The sequence below is a fragment of the Mytilus californianus genome, unplaced genomic scaffold (assembly GCF_021869535.1).
Source record: "Mytilus californianus isolate M0D057914Y unplaced genomic scaffold, xbMytCali1.0.p SCAF_5, whole genome shotgun sequence".
In the NCBI taxonomy this organism is placed as follows: domain Eukaryota; kingdom Metazoa; phylum Mollusca; class Bivalvia; order Mytilida; family Mytilidae; genus Mytilus; species Mytilus californianus.
In genome coordinates, this window is record NW_026262701.1 from 40,087,375 (window position 1) to 40,112,390 (window position 25,016).

The 25,016-nt window shown below is 31.1% G+C and overlaps 1 protein-coding gene across 6 annotated transcripts in view; it reads right to left on the reverse strand.

Annotated features, from left to right (window-relative positions):
- The window catches only part of LOC127702074 (protein naked cuticle homolog 2-like), a 63,733-nt gene that overhangs the window by 15,951 nt on the left and 22,766 nt on the right, over positions 1–25,016 (reverse strand). For 3 of the 6 annotated variants that reach the window (XM_052206076.1, XM_052206075.1, XM_052206078.1), the window contains 2 exons: positions 3,501–3,552; positions 3,032–3,171 (listed from right to left, as the gene is read on the reverse strand). In XM_052206076.1, the coding sequence (XP_052062036.1) occupies positions 3,032–3,171; positions 3,501–3,552 (192 nt within the window). Of the gene's footprint in view, positions 1–3,031; positions 3,172–3,500; positions 3,553–5,058; positions 5,764–10,419; positions 10,592–15,592; positions 15,885–25,016 lie in introns of those variants that run through there. The other 3 variants (XM_052206079.1, XM_052206080.1, XM_052206077.1) reach the window with 3 other exon arrangements.

Genomic DNA, 25,016 nt, shown 5'->3' on the forward strand with positions numbered 1-25,016 from the left:
TTTTTCCTTCAAAATTTGCAATGTTTTGTCCAATTAAGGCACTAAATGTCAAAATTTTGCCTTTAAATTTTCTTAAGCCCTCATCAAGCAGTTTACTCCCTTTTGTTTTATGAAGTCATTAGATTAAAACTTCAGTGTCAAATTTAAACCTGGTTTTGTTCCAATTTAGTTTTCCCAAATGTCCCTCTTGGACTATTGAATTAAGGGGTTAAAATGTTTCATTTTGTAACAGGACAGTGTTAATAGCTGGTCAACAAAGGTAGAATTTAGAGGTCAACAGACAGCCTGACTATATACTACTAAGGGCATTTAGTGTAACTACTAAATTGATGGACAATTTATGTATTGTTTATTGTTTACAAATATCTACATGAGAAATAAAAGCCTGGCTGTGATGTTTACCTATATGGTCAAATGTCATAGAGGTGTAAAAGTGTGATGAAAGTTTGACATGTTTGTTTTATTATTATGGGAGGAGCATAACTTAAATGCAATTGACCAGTAAAAAGCTCATTTCTATTAGTTACTCAGTTATGACAGGAAAAAACAATAAAATACACAAAATTCGGATTCACCAACTTTTGTCAAAGATTATAGGGACCTCAGCAAATGTTTAGTATAATGTTTAAAAAAAATTGGAACTTTCAATACAAATTTTAAATTTAAGCATATTTTAAAGTTGTGATAATACAAAACGAAAAAACAGGAATCATGTCACAACGAATACAGATATATCATGTATGACACTTTAAAAAAAATAAACAGATTTTCACTCACTCAGGTCAACTTTCAATTTTTTTTGGCCCAGCATTATATACAGAGAGTGTATGCAAGTACAAGAACTACATAATTTATAAGAGTGTTTGTCTATATCTCTCATATAAATATTTACTTCGTACTTGCATGCCCCCACTTATTCCCCAGTCATAAAATGTGTCAAAATTATACTTTTTCTAGTTTTTTGCTGAAAAATTAACTGCATCAGCTATCCTTCAACCGTTAAATCTTGGTGCATATTTGAAAGAACTTAATGTTTAAACTTTGCACATACTTATCAATTATTTTTACACAAAAATCACAAGAATTCATAATACTTCAATTTTTCAGGATAAAATAGAAAATCCTACTTTCATCATAAAATAAAATATCAGGTTTCAATTGACTCTCCCTAAAGGATAACCGCTTCCAGATCTCAACTTGCACACACTCTATTTAAGACACTTGCAACTTTTACAACAGTATGAAGTTTTGATAAATAATTAACCCCAAAAACACCCATGTGTAATTTTTAAAATTATCACTTGAAATTCCATTGAAGAATCTATGTTCATTCTGATGAAAGTCATGCTATTTGTTTAATGACATCTGCTTCAATGGAAAGTTTCCCCATTCATTAATTATTCTGTGTTATCTACTAGAACAACTATGTACCATCCACCCTTCTTATTGTACCAACCCACATCCATCGGTATTTCACAACAGATGTCTCAGAAGTGAAGTAGATATTCACGCTCCACCTCACCTAAGAACGGAACTCAAAAGGAAATATTGATCAAACGGACTACAGAATGAAGCATTAAATGATCCTATTAATACCATTACGTTAAATATATTCTTTTTTCTCTCTTTTTGTTTACACCTGTTTTAGCCATCTTATAAATCTGCACTTTGTACAAATATACATGGAATGCATCTGAAAGCTTTTGAAACTTCTCAATTGTTTGCTTTCACATCTCTCTTTCATCAAATAAACTGAGTATTTTTATAAAACATTGTAGATAAAAGAAATTGGTTTTTCATTACACCCTAAAGATGGCATATAAAGCTTAATGGAACATGATACAATTTGACTTCAAAGTACAAAATTGTATTTAACAAGTTTGTTTACCTACCGATCGTAATGGAATATATTTAAATTGATTCCGATATATTTTTCCCCTATTGCCCATTAAGCATTAAATCTCCCTTTGATTCAGAGAAGTTCTTTTTAATAATGACTTTATTTATACTTTTATTTACTTCTGAGCATTTTCTGTTTTTACAAAATAAATCATAAAAGGTCATGATCACAATGGCCTTATTTGTAAATCATGCACAGAAAAAAATCTGATATCCATTAATTGGGTTTATTTTAACCACAGGAATTCATTCTAGGTTGGAAACTTTTGGATGCATTTCTGAGTATGTCACTTTATATTCTTAACTACAAAAGGACAATGGTGTATTAACATTTACAATTATTTTTAGTTTAAAGGGTAAAGCTGAACATCTGCTGTGGTCAATCCAAAATTTCATGTCAGTTTTATCCTGTGAATGCTCTGATGTGACTGAATTAATGTATATGGAAAAAAGACATAGATCTTCCTTTTGAAATCCAGTTTACCTTTTGAAGTTTTTAGAAGACTATCAGGCAATCTCCTTTGATGTCTGACCTTGCAATTAAGCTCTTCCTATTGCTAATAGTAGTTAATTGACCCAAATTTGATGGAGACTGGTTGCAATAGGGGAACTGTACAATGCACACAAGCTAAAGTTAAAGTCCCAAGTCATTTTGCTAGCTTTCAACTTCTGACCTTGAAAAATATTTTAAAGTTCTCCCCTAGCAAATCATTACATAGTATTTGATGAAGACCTGTTGCAAAATTGGAGCTTTAAATTTCAAATTCTTTAATCTACTATGGAGTGTTGTGATTCTGACTTTTGACCTTCAACATTGAAATGTCATACAAATGACCTTCAACATTGAAATGTCATACAATTTAAGCTCTACCAATGGGATAAGTAGAAAAAGATTTTATGCAATACTTGATCTCTGCCTAGGTTACCACAACCAGCAGACACACAAACAAAAGAACACTATTTCCAATCTGAATTTTCATTATGAGGTGTCATAATCTACGTTCATTGACCAGCTGACAACATATCTGTCAATCCTGGATATAACAGACAGGGGGTAATTTTGAGATCAATTTTCAACTCCACATAATGGACTAAAATGAACTTTTTTCTGTGAAGATGCGTTAATTCATACCTCAATACTTAATCGATTGTCCTGTGTTGTTTCTGTTGGGGTCTTTTCCTTTTCGTCTGACTGAACGGGTTTTTCCAGGTTGTTATCCAATGTCAGTAATTTGTTGCTGTGTGACTCCATCTTTTGAGGCGGTAGCTCCACTGTTAAAATATGACACTTAAAACTAAATATTCACCATTCACTTATCTTAACTATAAGCAATTGTTTTGAATGTGTTTTACATTGTATTTGTTTGTATATTATATAGGTCATATCAAATTGTCAAACTAAAGAGGTACACTATGTTATAGTAGTCTCAGACTACATGAAATTTTAATTTAAATTTTACATGAAGTTTTATCTAAATTTTAACATGATTTAATTTCAGTTTGAAAACTATAACCTTATAAGTTTTCCCAAATACATAAAACTTTTGAAAATTGGTCATTTTTTAACCATCATGACCATGATAAATTAAAGTACATCTTACCCCTCAGAGGCACACTTTCCCCTCCTTTATCCTCCAGACTGACAGACAACTCCTGGAATTAGAAAAATTCAAATCAAAATCAAAATGTTATGTTACATCTAACAAGCTTCCTTCAAAAAACTTCTCTCTTTGTCAGTCCTATCAATCTTCAAATCGTTTTTATAGATCTTAAAAATATCAATTAGTCAAAATGTTTTTGACTCAGCTGTTTCCCTGAATCATACATCACCAGAGCAGAGAGAAAGATGAGTAACAAATTACCTACAGCTATTGATCATTATTGATTTTCAATTTACTTGATCCACCCATTTTTTAATATCAATTATATTCAATTACTCAAGTAATTAACAAGTTCATATTTCACACAATTGATTTAAGATTCGATTCTTCTTTAATTGTACTTGTGGAATCTGCTGCATAGCAGCTGCTGCCAAATTCACATTTTTTCTTCAAATTTTTATCAGTTGATCTTTTAAGTTCCATCTGACAGACAAACACCACTGTTCGTCACTTTTGATGTGTTAGTGATCATTAAAATTCAAGTTTTATCCTAATTACCAACATAAATCAACATTATTCTGGTGGTCTTTTGAATTCAAAGAAACTTAAAAACAACAAAACATAAGTATATTTATTCAAATTTCTAAACATCATTCTTCAGATAAGTGCAACAAGAGCACAAAGGTAAACAAGAGAAAACTGTTTTCTTCAAATCTTGCAAATTGCAGGTTTCACATGCAACGACCTGTACAAAGGAATGGACTATCCTTATAAAAATCTGGCATATTTTGTGCATAATCTAAAACTGCTTTTTTTCCTTCAAATCTTAAAAAAAAAATTAAAACACCTCAATAAATTGCTTTATTTTTATCTAATAATTATGAAACCTCATTTTCATTTATTTTCAAAATGTTTCTGACAAAACATTCTTTTATCTTACATGGTAAACATTAAATACAGTTTTCTGCAAATTCATAATGCTCCTATCATACATACTTTATAAGAAAATGTTCATACAGTTATGCAGTGCTGATCTTTAAATTTCTATTCTCTATCAGTAGACTAAAATTCAAATAATGCAAGGTCTTCATAATTAAAAATATATTTTACTGGACCTACAAAAATGTATTAAATGTGAAAAACCTCTAAAACTGATTCAATCTGATATATTTGTTATGAACTCCATGCTTGTGTAACACAACAGATACCTCTTACTATAAGCAGAGACATATAATACAATATGTCTCTGCTATAAGTAATTTACAGCTTAAATAAACAGGAATAATCTATTTAATTTTGTTGAAATATTATAATCTTCACTAGAATCAGCTGAATATTCGATGTTTTTATATGCAAAATCTGTCCCATTAAATTCAAATATATTTATTGTTTGGACAGAAGCAGGTGTAGATTGTCCTAAAAATCGAACAGCTGCACACATTCCTAATTTTATATCCTACTGAAATATCATTAGCAAATTTAGAATATATATAGAGTTCACAATAATTTTTCTGACAAAAAAAAAACAACAATTATTGTAATATATTAATAAACAAACCTTTTGAAAAAGAGCTAAATCCAACATTTTTTATTTTGCAGACTACCAAATTTATTTACAAACACAAATGACTAGTCCAAGCTGATAAACACTATACACTAGAGTGAATCTAACAATAAAATGTACATCTAGTATTCTGCCAATCACTCTGGGGATGTCATTTCCAGATCAATAAATTTGTCACAACATTCTCAACACTTTCTCACTGTCTTCATAGTATTTTCATTGATCAAAGTTAAAGGGGGCATCTCAAAGTGTAAGATTTTTACTAGAGACAACTATTTGACAATCAGCATTTAATATTCATTTTTTCTTACATAATCTTTTATTGAAGTGTAATTATACACCCTATGAATCTATTGTCCCTGACCTTTAACCTCTAAGTCTTTATAATCCCCTAAGGTTATTTTTAACAATGTCACAATAAAGTAAACAACTTGTTGCTTTTTTAAAGTTCTTTTACTTTTATTATGAGAAATATGTTTACATTACTACAAAAAAGTCATTGCTTTCTGCTAACATAGAAAAACATATTAGCCATCAATTGATGATAATTACTGGCTCTTCACACTTCTAGCTCAGATAACAAACCTAGATCAATGCAGTGTATAATTATTGCATTTGTTCATAATGGTTTTTGTAATTTCTAATGCATCAGTACTATATTACTTCATCTGGAGAAAAACAAAACAAAGCTTAAGAGCAAGTAACATATGTGTAGGTTACTGTTTTGACTGAATAATGTAAACTTTGAACTGGAAGGCAGAGGTCACACTTATGGTCAATTTATAATAGGACCATTGATTATCATCAATATTGTTTTTTAATATGCAAAATTGAGTTTTGAATCTGCACTATTTCACCAAATCAATTGCTTTTACATGTATTCAATGTAAAAAGTATTCAAATCAAAGTAAATTTGGAAAAAAGGACAAAGTTACTAAAATTCTTAATCTTTTGATATCCAGAAGTAAAATATAAGAGGCATGACCCTTTTAAAAAATATTCAGACATTATTGTATGAACTGACTATGGCACTTTTCTATATTCCCATAAAACCCCCAAACCAGTTTTTGGCAGCTGACTATTAATGCCTTAGGGGGAGACAACTCTGAACGTTACAGCATAAAACATGACACTTATGTCATGTAAGAAGGTATAAAACACAAGTTCTAAGTGATGAAATGAATGAATATTGACTGTTAATGACTGACCATATATATGTCAAATTGTATAAGCAACTGGCCCACAAGGGAGATGTACATATTATATAACTGTAAAAACATTTAAAAAAACATCAATGTTTATCAGGCATCTTTTCTGTTCAACCTGTAGAGGAAGTTGACAATTAATAATAGGCCTAATGTGAAAACTATTAAAATTAAATCAATTAAATATTACAAATCAATTGAAAAATTGAAATTATACTATGTATATATAATTTTTTTTTTTTTTTTTTTTTAATCAAAAATTTTCAAGATTGACCATTTTAAAAATTGGAAATAATAATTTAAAATTTTTTTTTGTAAACAGTGACCCCACCCCATAGGGAACCATAGTCGGAAAAACATAAACATTAAATCATTTAATTCTTACAAATGTATCAAGAAATTGATTTATTTCACAAAGTATGAAATTTTGTTATATAGTTTTTTTTTAATTTATGAGTGACATCACTTATGATGATAAGTTCCAAAATTTGTGAACTCAAGTAAACTTGCAGAAAATTTGAAAAAATTTGAAAATAAAAAGTTTGTACAATAATATGTAAAATTATGAGTTATCAGTCATCATACCAACAATAAACCATTTAACAAACATCCCTTATTAGGTGAATAAAACTATGATAGAATTTTGATTTCCCTATGGAGTCACCTTTTATCATTATGGCAATATCAATTTTCTTTTTTTTTATGTTTTCACATACTTAGCGGAACTTTGAGCAGTCCAATACTACAAGAACTTAATTGAGTTGGGAGTTCATTTCAAACACGTAGTAATTCTGTTATATGGTCCACATCTGTTTGAAGTCTATGAGCTTTCTGTGATGAAAGAGAATTTTAGATCAAAAGTACAGGAAAACTAACTTATTATTACTTATCTCAAATGTTGATATGTTCTGATGTTAAAAAAATCAAAGTGATCAATCCAGTGGCACACCCATCCATGTTTGTAGTTCTCTGATATATACATTCCCTTAAGTAAACTTCAAATGGAATAAATTCTAAGTCTATAATTATATCAACATCTGCATCATTGGTCAAAGGGTAAGTAAGCTCTGTCAATTTTGATAGTCAAAGAGAGATAACTCTTACTTATATGATCAAAAAGGATCTTTATTTTTTGATAAAATAACAATAAATAACAAAAAAACAGTAAAAATTGAAGTGTTATGGGTTTGATTAGTTCAAGTTTTGCAATGTAATGTGTCATGTGTAAAATTTCATACATTACTGAAAACAATCAATTGTCTAATAATTCAGGAAGAGTGGTATCATATCAAATACTCATTAAACCCCAATAATCCAGTGGTAATATTCCCCTCAGTTAAGGCCCTTAAACTATCAATCATATCTCTTGAGGACACTGGCTGAGAGAGGGCGTAGAATCAATCCAAGTAATTGTTGATATTATTTGTATCTTCTTTACTTATATGATAATAAAGAATTTAAAATTATGAATTGATTAGAAGCTCAAGTTCAATTCGTAGACCCTAAACCATTCACCCATTAATTGTGGATGAGGTATGGCCCTATTAAACCTTTCATAAGCATACCCTGTCTATATGGCAGCCTTCCAATGTTTAAATAATTCTTGCATTGTGATTTCCAAACGAAACACAGTTTTTATCTCTTTAATTAACACATTACCCATTCATTTTATTTGAAACACTAAACTTTTTTTTAATATGTTATTATGGTGAATTTTGAATAACAAATCAGCCTTTTCCATTATCATTATACCCTGTACATTAGATAAAACCTGTCACATCAGGCTGCATATCAAAATCAAATGACAACCATTTTTTATTTAACAATCTTTGTAAATTCACTTTGAAATCTGATCAGGGATTGGAAAATTGGAAGGTTTATCGCAGATTTATATTCCATCAGTAAATTATGTATGAAATCCTGAAAAGTTTTTTTAGTCTGCGTTTGTCAGAATAGAGACAATGATTATTCACGAGGGAACTATTCAATATGTAACCAATCTCCTATCAATATTTAATTTTGTATCAAATTTCAATCGTAGTTTTTTTTAATATCTTTATATTGGAGTTATTCTGTTTCCTGTTGATTTTACATGGTATTGTGAACAAAAGTTAAATTGAATTAGATTATTGATGAAATTAAAATCCTTTTTTTTTTAAACAAAATTCACAATTGCAATGAAAAAATCATCATCTTTCAGTAGCAAAGATCATCAAAGACATCCATATCTAAATGAATAAAAATTTAAGGTAAACTTGGTATTCAGCCAATTTTTCAGACTAAAATTTTGACCAGTTGAGTACAACATGATGTCAATAACAGATTCTAACATATTTGAAAATAGATAAGTGGCAGTTGGTCACATGTCATTATACAATGTGGCTACAGTATACATGTATAGGCAGCATACAAATCTTGAGACTGTTACCAACCTTTCACTCTTTGAGTATATAATTTTTCCACACCTACTCTTTGGTACTCATTCTGGTACTGAAATCAAGTAAGAGCAACTAAAAGAAGTAAATTAAAAAGCTTACAATTGGCGCAATTTACCCCTCCGGAGCACCTGAGATCACCCCAGGGTTTTTGTTGGGATTCGTGTTGCTCAGTCTTTAGTTTTCTATGTAGTGTTTTGTGTACTACTGTTTGTCAGTCGGTCATTTTCTTTTTTAGCCATGGTGTTGTCAGTTCATTACGACTTTTGAGTTTGAATGTCCCTCTGGTATCTTTCGCCTCTCTTTTAGGATAGAAATAACTGTTTTCTTGTTGCGTATTGAAAACATAATGATGATATAACAGTTAATTTTCCCCCCAAATTGCACCATTTGTAAGGTTGATTTTAGTTCCTATAGCATAATGTATATAGCTCTTACTTGACGGAGTACCAGAATGTCCAATCAAATCAAAAGTTGGTAGTCTATTACATGAGACAATATAATCCTGTTGATACCTAACAGAGGAAAACTCACAGCTTATAATGGCCAAAAGTGGCACCATATCCAGTTGATACCTAACATAAGGAAAACTCACAGATTATAATGGCCACAAGTGGCACCATATCCTGTTGATACCTAACATTAGGAAAACTCACAGCTTATAATGGCCACATTTAGTGGCCATACAATTGTCAAAATAAGTTACAAAGTATGTACTGTGAGTTAGTACTCACTTAGTAAAAGATACCTCTGTTATCAGTAATCGGTAAACAGGAAGTTCTGATAAGTGATTGATGTGAACATGGTATAGGATGCTCACACATGCTTGATAAGCTGGAGGCTTGTTAATTGTAGTTCTTGATACAAATTCTGGAAAAGTTTCATGGGACAGATTGGAGCACACACTGATGGACAGAGGATAGTAAAGCAGTGTAACCCCTCCATTTTCTACCTCAGAGCAGGGGCATTATTACTACCAAATTAGAACATGCACTAGACTATATTAGGATCAAGGACATATTTTTATGGTATTCAAAAGTTCTTTACCAAGACTTTAAACATTTTAAAACTACATGAAATTGTTCTATTATTAAGTAATTCATAAATATTAGTCAAAAACCATTAAAATGGTACGACTACGTTACATGGTAATAAAATATTAGGCATACCCCATAAAGTAATACAAGAATCCCCTCAAGACCTCATTATATATCTATAATTCATATTTTCTACCTTGTATCAACTAATTGGAAATATCAAATAGACAAATATATACAGACTCTATGGAATAAATAATACAGATATATGTAATTCCACCTACTAATATACATCTGATAACAATATTTCAAAGTTAACTAGGTAATATAATTTATTTTCAATGAAGTTAATTTTCAGAAGAAAATAACAGGGAGTTAAATAGGGTTAATCATGAACATGAAATCATTCCATTGATCATGATAACAGTAGCAAATTAACATGCTAGCTAAATATACGATCATATGTATTATGCTTATATAAGCTTAGAGTTAAACTTTGATGAAACTTAAAATATGTAGTCTTAAAAAAAAATAATCATCATTTGAGCCCCAATACCATGATATAAGTAATCTTGTAGAGTGCTCATCACCAGACTACTAAAACCCATTCCTCCGTTTAACCTTGCACCTAATTCAAGCACAATTATAATATCAAAAAAGCATACATGATCTATATACCTTGTGTTTCCAATCCCTCCTTTTGCCAGACTTATAACTCCATCCAATACTCAAACTTGCCAAAAACCCTGCACAATGCTTTCACACACGAAATATATCTACGAAAAAAAAATCTCCACAAACACCAAACAAAACCTAGAAAACGTGATCGAGGCGTTGTACTGCATGAACATATGATAACTGTATGTTTATTTGAAGGTATAATTATCAAAACATATTACATATTTCATAAAGCATTCCACATTACATAAACAAATGATTGTGTTAATTGCCTGTCTATTGTTATCCAGATAGTCACATGACCACCCAAAAAAAAGCATACACTAAAATGAAGGATATACGTTATCAAAAGATATAAAATGCATAAAAAGTACATTTCTAACCTAGTCTGAAGAGTAGAAAGAATTAACAAGGTTTAAAATACTTCTTAACATTTATGTACGTAATAGTTACTGGTTACCCACACTGAGAATATTCAAAGACTTACTCTGATTTTAAGGCAAATTTTCAAAATACAGAATTATCTTTGAAATTTATAAGACAATGTGCAATATATATAATATCTAAATCATGTATATAGAAGTCTACAATATTAGTCAATCAATTAGATACACAGGCATTACTTAGTATAAATTATCAAATATTTTCACAATGGGATAAAAACCAAGGTCAATGGCCTTGTTTATTGTCAAGTGATAAATGCCAATGGTTTGCTACCACTTGTTCAAATGAACCTATCAAAATTTCTTGTCACTCCGCATATTTTTGAGATTCAGCAGTCACCCTCAAACAGAGAGAATTAAAGGTCTTTCTTTTACCTTATTAACCAAAAATTTACCATCAATTGTCATGTGTTGTACCCAATTACCTCTCCATTCCATTCTAGTATCCATGCCTACTTTTTACTATATTCCACAAAGCCTGCCTACATATATCACATAACTGAGATAAGTAAGAAAACAGAGATACCTTTAACTTCAAAGAGTTTGATGCTGGATTTAACAGCTTCTCATCTGCATCCTAAGTATTTAGTAAACAAAAAGCTGTTTCTGGCACTAGAATCCTGTTCTTAATTGTGGATTTGAGATGAAAATAAATAAAACTATTCCAGACAAAATATACACTCAAAGAGAAACTGTTAAAAGCTCATCACATTGGAAGTTGATAGAATAATGTTTTCTGCATAAAGGGTCTGCTATCTGAAAGTAGTACATTAAACATGCCCGAGTCTGAGCAGTGATGGAATAACTAAAGTATCTTTGAAAAAGTTTGCTTAATGACAATGCCAACCAAATTGAATAAAATGAACTGAGTGAGGATTTTCTTTTTATTTTATATTATGAATCTTAGTTTGTTTTTCAGGTATAAAAACAATTAACCTAAAACCTTTCCCCTGAAGAGAACTTTAATTTTAGTTTTCACACACCTCATAAATACATCTTAATCCCTGTGACATAATATTAATCAGTCTCCTTTCACATTTATGACTTTAGCATTTCTGAATGGCTAAATAATATATTATTGTAAAAGTCCTCTGAAATCTGTGGCACAAGAACTGCAAATGATTATTACTTGATCGATATGTTTTTGGAATAAAATCATCATTTTTACCATTACAGACAATTATTATGACCCTTTCCTCAAACCTTCGAACTGGAATGGATATATGTGTATTATTTTGCCGCTTCAATATTTTAGTGCTGAATTACAGAACATGTGAAAGGTTAACTTAAATCAAATATCCCCAAGACAATCTTTTATCCTAATATATTCAATTTTCTCTTCAACATCAGTTAATTAACCAAGGCTTTTAACAATCCTCAATCAATAAAATGTCGTGATTCTTAATAATGATGCCCTTTCCCAAAATTTTGAAAATCATCCAAATCAGGAGACATTAATAACCCATTTTTTTTTTTATTTTTGGAAGATCATACTACAAATATGCAGTCTCTACCCACTGCATGTATGTGCACATGCCTCATTTACTCCCCATGTGCACATAAATACATAGGCACTGTATAAACCCAATATTTATTACCCTGGAAAGTAATATCTGTCAGGCCATCATATCTCACCTCAGAGTTTGTTGTACATTTATTGCTGAACTTTCTGGAGGTTTTTGTATATTAATCAGAGATATTTCTACCAGATAATGCACTTAGTGATACAGACATTGCAAAAAAAAAAACCATCATTAAGCTTTCTTTTGTGACATGTCTTTGTAAAAAAAAAAAATACTGTCAGATTCAAACAAATGTTGTTTTCTCTTTAATTGTTAAAGCATGATTTTTAATTTTGCTTTTGGAGGACTTAAAGAAGTCGAAGATGACATTGTACTCTGAAAGTATAAAAGCAATATCTGTCTGTATTATTCAGGTAAGAAATCTGCCTGAAACTCGTTATTGAGAAGCAAGATTTAAACAGGTGAAATGTAAAAATGGCTACTTGTCCCTGTGACATCTACAACAAAAATAAACCCTTTCAAGCTTCTAAGCAAATCATAAACTTATTATTTACCCTGGCCTCTGAGCCATGTTGGATTTGAACACACACATTGTGATGAGCTAACATATTACAATTACATTCAAAACGACAGCCATCTTGATTTACAGCTCACAAATTCTTTTGAGAAACTCAAGGATATTCCAATCAAATCTAGTTCCATTTGGATTGGGTTAATTTTTATGAAAAAAAAGCTGTAAAATGATTATGACGCATATACAATTCTGGACCAAGACCTACTTGATAAAAAGTATAAATCGTTCGACATTAACCATATTATCCCTTCAGGGCCTTACATTTCCATTTTCTAAAAGTCTGATTAATCAGATGTCAATTTGATGATGCTGATTTCATACAATTATTCATATCAATCATTGTAAATTTCCAAATGATTCATAAATCTTCCAAATGTTTCCTTGCATTTCCAGATCTCCACGAAGATTTATACCATTTTTTTCCCCAATAAAATATATCTTTCATGTCAGAATTATCTTGTTTTTATAGGAAAACATGAAAATGTGTTTCCCTATCTGTTTTTATCATTGCACTTTGTGATAGCAATTAATTTACATTGCACAGAATAAGGTACTTGTTCTGATTAGTGTAAATAATATTTCTAATCTACAAATCATGTAATAGATATATTCAAATTGCATTTACAATCTAGAAAATATGAATAAAGCAAGATGTAGAATATATAATGATGAAACACCATGCCCTTAAGATGAGCTTATAAAATTAGAGCCCAGATGCACCTGCAGCCCTCTGCCCTAGCTAGCAAACCTGTGTACTTATTTAGTCCTGCCCTTCATGTTTCTAATTTCTGAAGGAAAATTAAAAATTGTCTAGGGATCACCACAACTTATTTAGGAGTGGCAGTGCGCCACGTTTAAATTTCTAGCGCCACATTAAAATTCCCAGCGCCACGCTTATTGACAATTGTAAATACAAAAATACCATTTTAACTATTTCTAAACTGGCAAAAGCTTTTTACAACCAAAACATAGGATAAATCAAACAAAAATAAATACACTTAATTAAATGATCCAATTAATTCAACTTTAAATTAAATTTAGATAATAAGTTTTTTTCTTTTCAGATAAGAAACCATATTTACTTGCCCTTCATCTATCTTAAAACTGTGCCAATATTCCCTTAAATTCTACATAAGACACTGAGACAGCAACACAACAACATATTAAAACCTAAGAAAAGGCACACTTTTAAAGGCCACATATTGACCATAGACAAGTATATATCATTGACCAAACTGTTACATCATAGAAAAGATGTATTCATAATTATAAATCCACTTTATTTTAGCCTGGTGTCTCAAATTTTCAAACCAAAATATCACAAATTACATGATGGTCTTTCAGGTAAAGACTGGGCATGTGCATGAATGATCAAAACAGTAAAGCTTGCAAAAAGATTAGACTGCAAAAAAGTATTCGGCCATTTGGTATAAGGTCCCTTGCAAATTTTTTCATCTTGATTTGATGTTTTTCAAATTATAATGCTGCTTGCATGTTTGCACTCAGTATATTTTTCTGAAGAGTTTCTGATCAAAATATTTTTCTAATTTTCAGGAATAAACTGCAATAAGTACTTCAATCCAAATTTACTTTAGAAATATGAAATAAAACATGCTAAATATCACAGAACATCATTCCTTATCACAATAACATACCAAGAGTATACCCAACACGAAATTCTAAGTGCCACTTAATGTTTCTGACTAACTAGTTTACATACCAATTACAAAATGTATATGTTCTGTCAGAAAAATGAGATCAGGTGACCTATAGGTGAACAGTAATAGTTTAATAAAGTCCTATTAACTATAAATTATTACACCATTTTCCATGTTATTAAGTTATTATGACACTACAGTACAGAACTCAGTCTCCTGATATCTGATACATGTACTTAGTTTTCTGAAATAGTTTCATGTACTTAGTCAACTCCTCCTTTTCATATCAGCTTTCAATGTTTAATACACAGGCACTTGTTTCTATCCATGGGAAGCCCCACTATCAACGTATATGTACAACATGTCAATGAATGGAATTTTTCAATAAAATTTCCAGACTATCCTGTAACCACTTCTAAAAATGTTTGTCAATCCATAAGTTATCTCCCTTTTTAATTGTTAATAAGAGTTGTCTCTCCTTACTAAGAACAAGACCACAAACAAATTGTAAACATTCATTATTATTTCAGCATAATAAAATCTACATGTGAAAAAGATACATTGTACTCCTATCGAATTACACATTGAAAAATACAAATATTGTATTGATCTTAGAAAATGAATTGAGATTTAACTATATTTAGTGGACCTAGCTATTGTTACAAGAATTATCCTACAATGGATTTTTTTTTATGCAGCCAAACATACCAGTATGATTTTGTTATTTAAGCATTATATATTTAACTGTTTCTTTTAAAAGCATATATGTAAACTTCCCCTTGGCATTCTACTATCCCTCTTAACTCACTGATCATCAGATGATTAATTGTTGTTTTGAAAAATCCATCCTCAAATAGTTTCTTGCAAATTCCTGATCATAACAGTTGAAATATTTCTTTCATGTCAGAAAAAATTCCTAAAGTGTTAACTGCATTAGAAACATTAAAAAAAAACAAATATTTTTTTAAAACTCACCTAATTTCTTGATATTTACAAAATATATGCTGTGTCACTTTAATCCTAAGGCTTTAAAAGATTTATAAATCTACAGAAAATCAGATAATCAGTGTAGTATATCCTAGTTAGTCCTTACTACACCTGAATAGACTAATAGTAATCCAAAATACCCTCAAAATATGTCTTGGATTATATACAGCGATGTAATACAGGTATTCACAAAACTTCCCCTTTACTCAGGTGAAGGTCAAATATAGTATTTTGACATCTGTTTTTCACTATTTTCCTGAAATTGATTGTTTATTTACATTCCCCAAACCTATACATCACAACAAAGCTAGTAAACAATTTTGGCAAAAAAATCTGTTGAAGTGAGATAATGAGGAAGATAATAGTGTATAAGGTAGCTCATTATTGAGTTTCTTACACCCACATCATCATAGTAGAATTATATATATTAGCAAAAAAAACAAAACATCTCAAATAATGAAAAAAGGATATATAATCATACATGTTTTTTAAATATTTAAACCTTACACTTCAAACATTCATTTTTAATAATGTGTAACGTTTCTTTGAATGAAATGTCAGCTGTTGGGTAAACACCTACCAAATAAATTGTTTTCAAGAAGCTCTCTTCACTGAAAGAATAAAATTCACTACCTAGCAGGGGAAGAAAAGAAATAAATCTATACATCTTTAAAGGACCCTGACTTACAGAACAGACATTTGAATTTTTACTTCAGGAGACCTTAAAAATAATCTGGTGGCCCTTAGGGATCATGATAAAGAGTAAATATAGGCAAACAAGATTCCAATATTTGAATCCTTCTGTCAAATTTAAGGGACCTAAAACTATTCTACCCCCTTTTCTTATCATAGATTTCGCACCTGTTTCCTAAAACATATCCCATCTCACCATAACCTAAGAGTCATTATTTCATTGAAGACTTGATCCCTCAACTGGCCAGGCATGACATATGCAATTACCACATTCTTGTGCAGTTAAGACCAGAGGAAACAGATTATTATTTGCATCTGGCCTGACACAGCTATCATTTACCCAGAGAACATTTGGTTCAAGTATTATTGCGTTACTAAGTGCATTCCTATGTCTATAGCTTTGATCATTATGACTTATAATAACTGTCATATCACTCTCTATTAATGTGCAATACATAATTCTGTCTGCCCTGTTATTGACTCCAAAGTTCACCATCAAATATTACCATTACTCTTATTCCATTCTGTAATTTTTTTCTATTTGATCTTTTTTTAGGTGGAAAGAGTCTCAATTTGCAATTTTCTGTTATGTTTTTATCAAAATCCTATCAACTCTGAAGTTGTTGTTTTCAAGCATTATTCCATACTGCAAACCAATTTTTATCCCATCAATTCATTTTGGGGACTTTCCGCTAGTAGAATAATTTTACTATAAATTGGTGTGAATACATATATGTCAGACTTGAATCGTCTCTATTATTGCAGGAAAAACGTGGAAAGAAAAGTCTCTGCTAGATATCTTGGCTAGAAACAGCTAATGGGAAATAAGTATACATTAACAGTTATCCAACCAAGATTTTTGTTGCACAGGATTATTTTTCAAAATCAGAAAATTTATACAAACTGACTCTAATTAACAGTTCAAACATTTACAATTCATTGAATCATATAAATATTCATTATGCTATATATTCACATGCATCAGACATTTTGATAGTCCTTTGGAAGGCTCAGAATTTGAAATCATATATGTCCACTATCTGACATTCTGATTAAGGCCACACTCTTTAACTTTAGACTGTCCAAGAAGGTTACATGTCCAAAAGTCTGAGAAATTTTTGTTCATTTCAGAAAAAGTGCTTCTTTATTATCTTTATTGCAAAATTACACCCATAAGGGTCAATCAATATAAACAAACAATGATACCATTAAATACAATACAATACAATACAATAGAACATAATATATTTTGAGTTTTGTAGTAATAAGCATTGTGTATAAGTTTCATCAAATTTGATTGAGGCAAACTTAGAGAACAGAAACCAATTTTGGGATGTATGGACGGACAGACGGACGGACGTTCAGACTGACAAGGGAAAAACTTAATGCCCCCTCCCTACGGTGGCATAAAAATATATCTCTTCTTTAATCTCAGATAAAATAGTCCAGGATAATTAATCTGAACCCTAGAAATTAACATTAGTAAAATTTACCTTCCATAGCAAAATTGTAAACAACTTTCTTATTTACACAAGCTATACAATAATTTAAAATATTCAGGTCAGATTTGTTGAACTACCTGAGATAAAATTGTTGTTAAATGTGAATGACCAAATTATTCCTTCATTCATATTTAAACCTTCCACAAAAATTGATAACCCTTGCTTCAGTATTATATTCATCCACAAACAAACTCTGTGTTAAATAAAAGATCTATTCATCAACATTTAAATCATTTAATGTTTAAGATTATAAAAGATAAACAAGTTTAATTAAAAAATTTCGATCTTTTTTATACCATCAAAAGCTGTCAGCAGACATTTATTGCAAAGCTTCCTAATACTAAAAATTTATTTTGCATAATCAATATTTACAAATTGGTCTAGTAGTATAGACCTGCTTTTTTACAGAAATAAAAATATTTAGCTGAGTAACACCAGAGATGAGAGGAGTTATACCGGTATGAAAGTGGCATTAAAAAATATAGCGAGTTCACGGTGGCGACAGTGCAGCAAAGTTCATTTAATTTCTGCATATTAGACACTAACAGGGAAGGAGGAAAACTTCTCTCAACACATATTTAAATGTATAGTAGTGGGTTAAGTGGCTTTATTAGTGCTCTTGGCATTAATTTCACCTGATTAAATTTTGCAACCTCAACATATTTTTTTTCAAATGGAAAAATGTTCCATGGATTTTCTCCATTTTATCATTTTCCAAAGATGGCTGGTTCTCTACAGATACTCCTGCTTCCTACACCAATGAGATCAGATGCAGACTGATGGAATGGTGCAGGTCCCTTAGAGTCAACCTGTCACCATTATGGGATAATATAATATAATTGATTTTGTCAACCATCATTTAGAATATCTTTAATTATCTAATATGATCCAAAATGCCCCTGGCCCCTTTTCCTTTATAACTTTAAACTAGGCAGATTTCCCCTTTCAATGAAATTTCCATATCAGTGGCGGATCCAGAACTTTTCATAAGGGGGGGCCCGCTCGAGTCATGCTTCAGTGATTCCCTATATAATCAACCAAATTTTTCCCACGAAAGGGGGGGCTCGGACCCCCCAGCCCCCCCCCCCCCCTGGATCCGCCTATGCATATATAGTAATTACTGCCATGGCAAAAAGCTTTTCATTTTTACTTTTATATTGGTTTTACATAAATGTAACCAATTTGCTGAATGGTCCAGAATAATGTACACAGATTTACACGCTATTTTGCATCCCCCATTTTGTATTCACATTAAATCCACTATTCTTATATTTAAACTCCCAAGATTTCCAACCACAAACATAAGACACCTGTGACTTAAGGTTAATAAAGGTGTACAAGGATCAGCCTCTCTTTGATGTCACCTGCCCCATTAAAATCTGAACTAACAACCATGTAATGTTTCTGAATCAGATTTACATAGATCTGTTGATAAATAGTCTGTCATCACCTGATACTGGACACCCAAATAAACTTACGTGAGTAAGTGGCAACAGTAAGTAAGGATGTAAATTAACTCCTTAAACAGTGGCAATTTTTAATCCAGGATTTCCCCCAAAAAGGGAGGAAACACGGAAAATAAGGGGAATGGCAGATAAAAATCTACTAAAAATAACACATGATGGGGTCCCTCCTCTCCATCCCCCTCATTTAAGGACGACAAATTTAGAAAAAAGAAACTTTAATCCATGGAACGGCTGCATAAGAGTTAAACAAATCGTGCACATGTTTACGGAAAAACCAATTGGCCTTATGCTCTTTTTCTACCATAATATTACAACAGACATTTTATATTTTCCCTCTAATCCTGATAGCCATTTCCTTATTGTACAGCTGCTTTTTAGTTTAAACAGAATAAAATTTTAACAATGGTATGTTAGAATTTTTATAATACCCCACTCAACAACCACTTAACATAAAGTTATAGTAATTTTTACCAAATATTTTTTTTCAAAGTTTTATGTAAATTAGTTTCTATTTCCATATCCATTAAGATTTTACAAAATTGCCTGTAAATAATTTCTACTCTCATTACTATAGTATCCCTTTAACGATTTTGTATTTTATCAAGTTTACAGCACTCAGGTAAATATTCCAATACATTATGATGGAAATATTACTTAATAAGAAACTGCTATAACAGGTGATATTTGTCAGAAAAGTGTTATCATATTGTAAATATTTTTATCTGATTTATACTTTACAAAAATGGATATGTTTTAAAAGTTTAGAGAATACCTATATGGATAATAATATAGACGATTTAAAAGATACCCAATTAAATGACCAGAGGTTGGATAATCAGTATATGAATATATAGAAGAGTCAGATTGACTATATAGACTTGTAGAAAGCATTATAAAGGTAAATTGTAGGACTCTTTTAATGCTTATATAGTTTATAGAGAAGCATTGGATAACTGTCCAAATAGATTATGTTGCTAATTATAAAATTAAATAGAGATGCAAAAGTCTCATCAGACAGCTAATTAATTTGTAATTATTATAAGTAGTCTCTTTACATGCCATTACAGGTTTTAAAAAAAAGACTGAAGACACCTCCATACAGTTTAAATAAAATGAATCACCAAATAATAGAGTCCATGTAGGTAAATACAGTGGCGGATCCAGAACGTTTCATAAGGGGGGCCTGCTGACTGACCTAAGTGGGGGCCGCTCCAGTCATGCTTCAGTGATTCCCTATATAATCAACCAAATTTTTCCCACAAATGGGGGGCCCAGCCCCCCCCCGATCCGCCTATGAAATATGTAGGAAAGGTATATACAGACAAGCACAGATTAGGATAGGAGAGTTACTGGACTTACTTAGAGGCTTAAAACATCCCATATAGAGGAATTAAAGATAGTCCACACCAGTTATATAGAAAGTATATACTTAATATAAACTTATGGTAGTTCACATGCATAGATTTTAGAGGATTTGGGTAAAGAACTCCGAATTCCCATAGAATGTCCATATAAATAATTGCAGTTAAGTTAAGGAATGTCCATTATTTAGCTAAGTGCATTACCTAAGGAAAGTCATAATAACCATATTTAGTTTGAAGGCTCAAATTTATAATTTAAAATAAATTGTGGGAGACTGGCTTTTTGCAAGAACTTCACTAATAAATATATTCTGGCTGCAAAGTTTGAAAAATGCAAACATTAAAACCCTTGTTCTGTACATCATAAGGGTAACTTGAGTTAAATCTATAAATATATAGTTTATATGTATATGTTATTCCTTTCGCTGTGGAAAAGCTCATTTAGACAGATGGTACTATTACTGTCATTCAACTGGTTTCCCCTGAGACTGCATTAATTATTCCACACAAATCACCTTAGTTGTTACTTCAATAGCTGACCAACTAAACTCATCCCCCAAATGAAATTAATCATTCTGGAGCTATTTGAAAATTTACAGTTAGAGGTTCAATATGGGTTTCTCAAATGGGTACAATTTACACTGAGACCGTGACAAATTTTCAGATCTTTGTTCATGTTTACCAGTTGGAATAATTTAAAATAATGTTACCAATATGAAACACACCTTTCTTTTTCCTTAGATCTCATCATCCACTGTCAGTTGTGAATTACCCCTCTCCATCTTTCAAAACATGAGAAAAATAATCAAGCTAGGAAACAAGTAATATAGCTATTGCTACTGCTCAGAATTCAGTTTACAAGTGACTCATCTTGAATGATAAATGAGCTTGAGTGACAAACTGTGGTTTTGTGCAATTTCCATATGTATTGAGAGAACTTTTGTGGTTTCCTTTATCTTTAAAACAGGTAGCCATCATCTGTAACTTACAAAGTCAAAGTCAAAGATTTTATTGATATAAAATCCAAAATATGGACTTACATCAAACATAAGGAAGCTTATGTAAAAGAAAATTACAAAATGAGGACCCCTTAGGGTCATAGTCAGTCAGGTACTCTCTGATATTGTACTTGTATGCAGTTGATTATAAGCTTAATTGTCAAATGTGCACTACTTCATAGTATAAATACTTGCTACATTATGCTGCCTTTCACATGAGGCATTGAAGCAAGTATAAAGTAGTTTTAAACAAATGAGCATTTTTACCATAAAATTGAAAACTTAAAACATGCAAACATTTCATTTTGATCAAAGATTGTAAACAAAGGTGAGTTGGGGACAAAACACCAGAGCAGAAAACTTCAGTAAAAGACATTTCCAATAAATTAAAAGTTTAAATTACAATTTTGAAATTACCTATTCTGGGTGGTAAATAGGCAATATCACAAACAATATTAAGTAAGTATTTTGACAGTAATGACAAGTCAAAGATGTTGAAGGCTCAAGTGATATATCTTTACCTATCCTAATTACAGGTATACAATCCCTTTGATCTTCACTACATATATGTAAATATCTAAAACTTCCAACAGGTGTGCTAAAATGAAAACATACCATAGAGATGTGGACACTTTACCTAACCTTATACAAATCTTTATTTCACAAATTTCATCCAAGCAAATAATTGTCTGTCCAGCCATTATTATTAAAGTGCAAAGTTCAACTTGTGGTCACTTTTCTTGGATCTGTTACAGATTATTATATTTCAAGGTAAAGGGAGGTATTTCTAATTCAGCAATTTATCTAATTTCGACATGGGAGATAACCCACACATTTTGACATGTAAATCCAGTTAATTCAAAATTGAAATAGTGATAAGCAGAAGTATTTAGAAATATGAATTTGTTGTTCCGAAAAAGTAACTTTGAACTAAATGATGATTCCCTCATATTTAGAGACCTTTTATCTGTGTATGATCTGACGATATACATAGACTTGCAAGACTCTGAAGAATGACCAGCTGATTTTCCAAGAATTCTGATTAAACAGGGAGGCCAAGGTAGTCTTATTATAATGCATCTTTGTCCAAAGTGCCATTATACAAATAAATTTGTTAGTTGTTTCGAAGTATAATGACCATTACTATATCCATCAATAAGATCTGTGCCAGAAACCGTTCACTTCAAGGTGGCTTATGTTTTCAATGGAGGTATGTTAGAAACTTGGTTTTATCTACAGTAAGATAATGTATTGAGAAGGTAAACAAGATAACACAGACAAAATAAATGTGTTTGTATAACTAAAAGTAAAACATTTATATCAGAAAACACATTACTGTAGATACAATCAGACAATAGAGAACAATGCCCTGTGTTCATAGAGTACATCAATAAATGCCCTGATGGTTTCAAGAACATCCAGGTGAATGGACCCTTCAATTCTGCATGGATTTTATGTCCTACATGCACAAAACAGTTAAACCTTGCATTCATCATATGTCTAATTGATGAACTAAATTTAAATTTCAATGAACTGTATAGTTATTTGACTTTTAAGAGATAAATTGCAGACAATTTTGGGTTCAATTGGGTCCGCAGCAGTTCTACTGAGTACAATGAAAATAAGTTCGCTTTATAAATTGTGTGCTTCTGAAGAGCTTTTCTGGATTTAGCCTCATCAAAAACACTCAAATTAAAAAATATTAATTGTCAAGGATGTATAAATACCCAATCTAATTAAAGTTAGTTCTCCGCACTCGCTCCTCATTTTCGTCTGATTGTTTATATGTCGCGCATGGGAGCTTTAAATACCTAAAAAATTAAGGAGCTTATATGATCAAAAGGTCCTAAAAAGAATAACCAAATTACAAGAAGATTGTTTTTTACACCAACAGAACTGAATAACCCTTACAGCTTACTTTCAGCACTCACAGTTGGCAGCATGCAAGAGAAAAACTATGACGCTCTTTGGCAAATAGTATATCGCAGCACATCTTTTCCTGCTCATTGTATAACTGTCATTTCTTACTGGATTCATATAATACACCATACATTACTTAAGATGACAAGCAGACATCAAGTCAGAACTGAACCCCAAAAAAGTAATTGAGGTCTGCAAAAGTTTATTGGGATGGGACAGCCACATTATTCATAACTGCAGGATTTTTTTATAAAACTTCCAATTATTTCATTTTTTTTTACGAAACCCCACAACTTTTCAGATAATACCCAACAATTTCCTTTTTACGTATTATGTACTGATATAAGCCCTTAAACAAGTGTTTCCTTAGTTTAATTAATACTTGGAATGTATTAGTAGTACTCTGCACATCCTCTAACTATTAATATACCTGACAACTTGAGCAACTTTTAATACAGATGTCATTTTCAGGTAAACACCTTCCTTTTATCTCATCACTTTGATGTGCTTAATTACAGGTAAAAAACAATTTGACATCATTTGAAGTTGTTAATTACAGGTCGACAAACAACAAGTTAACATTCCATGCCTTGCTTCAAACGTTTATCCTGATTAGCTTTCTGCCATTAAACACGCAAGGATTACTTTTCCTTTTATTTCGCAACGAGAACAACAGCATGTCAGAGAAACTTGAAGCAATTTCAGGCTTTTCACAAGTATAAGTGCAGTTCAAGCAGGTTAATATTGACAATGCCTTCCAACTTTACACCTTTCGTAGAAGGAAAGAACATGTTAAGAACAAAAAAGGAGAATATCTGTTTATTGATCTATGCTGGGGATGTAAAGCAGCAACATTTCTTACCGATTTTGTCTCTGTAAATTGGATTAGAGACCCCTAAATTGACAATTCAGAGAAATAGACATAATCAGAACTGAATATCTCCAATACAGAGATGACATTTAGATGTCTGGCTTCTCCAACTTAAGACTTGTCTTCACAGAAACCTGTCAATTGTGTATACATTAATTTGCAGACATTAACTAAATCAGCAAGGGCTTTCCTATACTGCTGACTACATGTACAATTCACAAGTGACATCATTGTTGGAGCACTTATTTCCCCCAAAAAAAATAATGTGCCCTAACTCAATACTCGTAAATATATTATTTTCAAATTTTGAGCTTGAGTGTTCCAATTACTGATCAATTTTTCCAAAGGCAGAATAAATTAAAGGCATTGGCAATATAAAATTGAACTTGAACAATTTGTTTATCTTTATTTGATAAAATAAAAGATTTGTACCTGGACATTGGTAGATATTGTGTTAAAAAGGATATTGAAGCAGAAGGAACAACTGCATAATCATTTAATTCAGCTGTTTTATTTTACTGTGTGATACAGATTGTACTCATATCAAGCAAGGTCGACCAGATATAACCATCAACACAAACCTAAGGATGGCCTCACAATA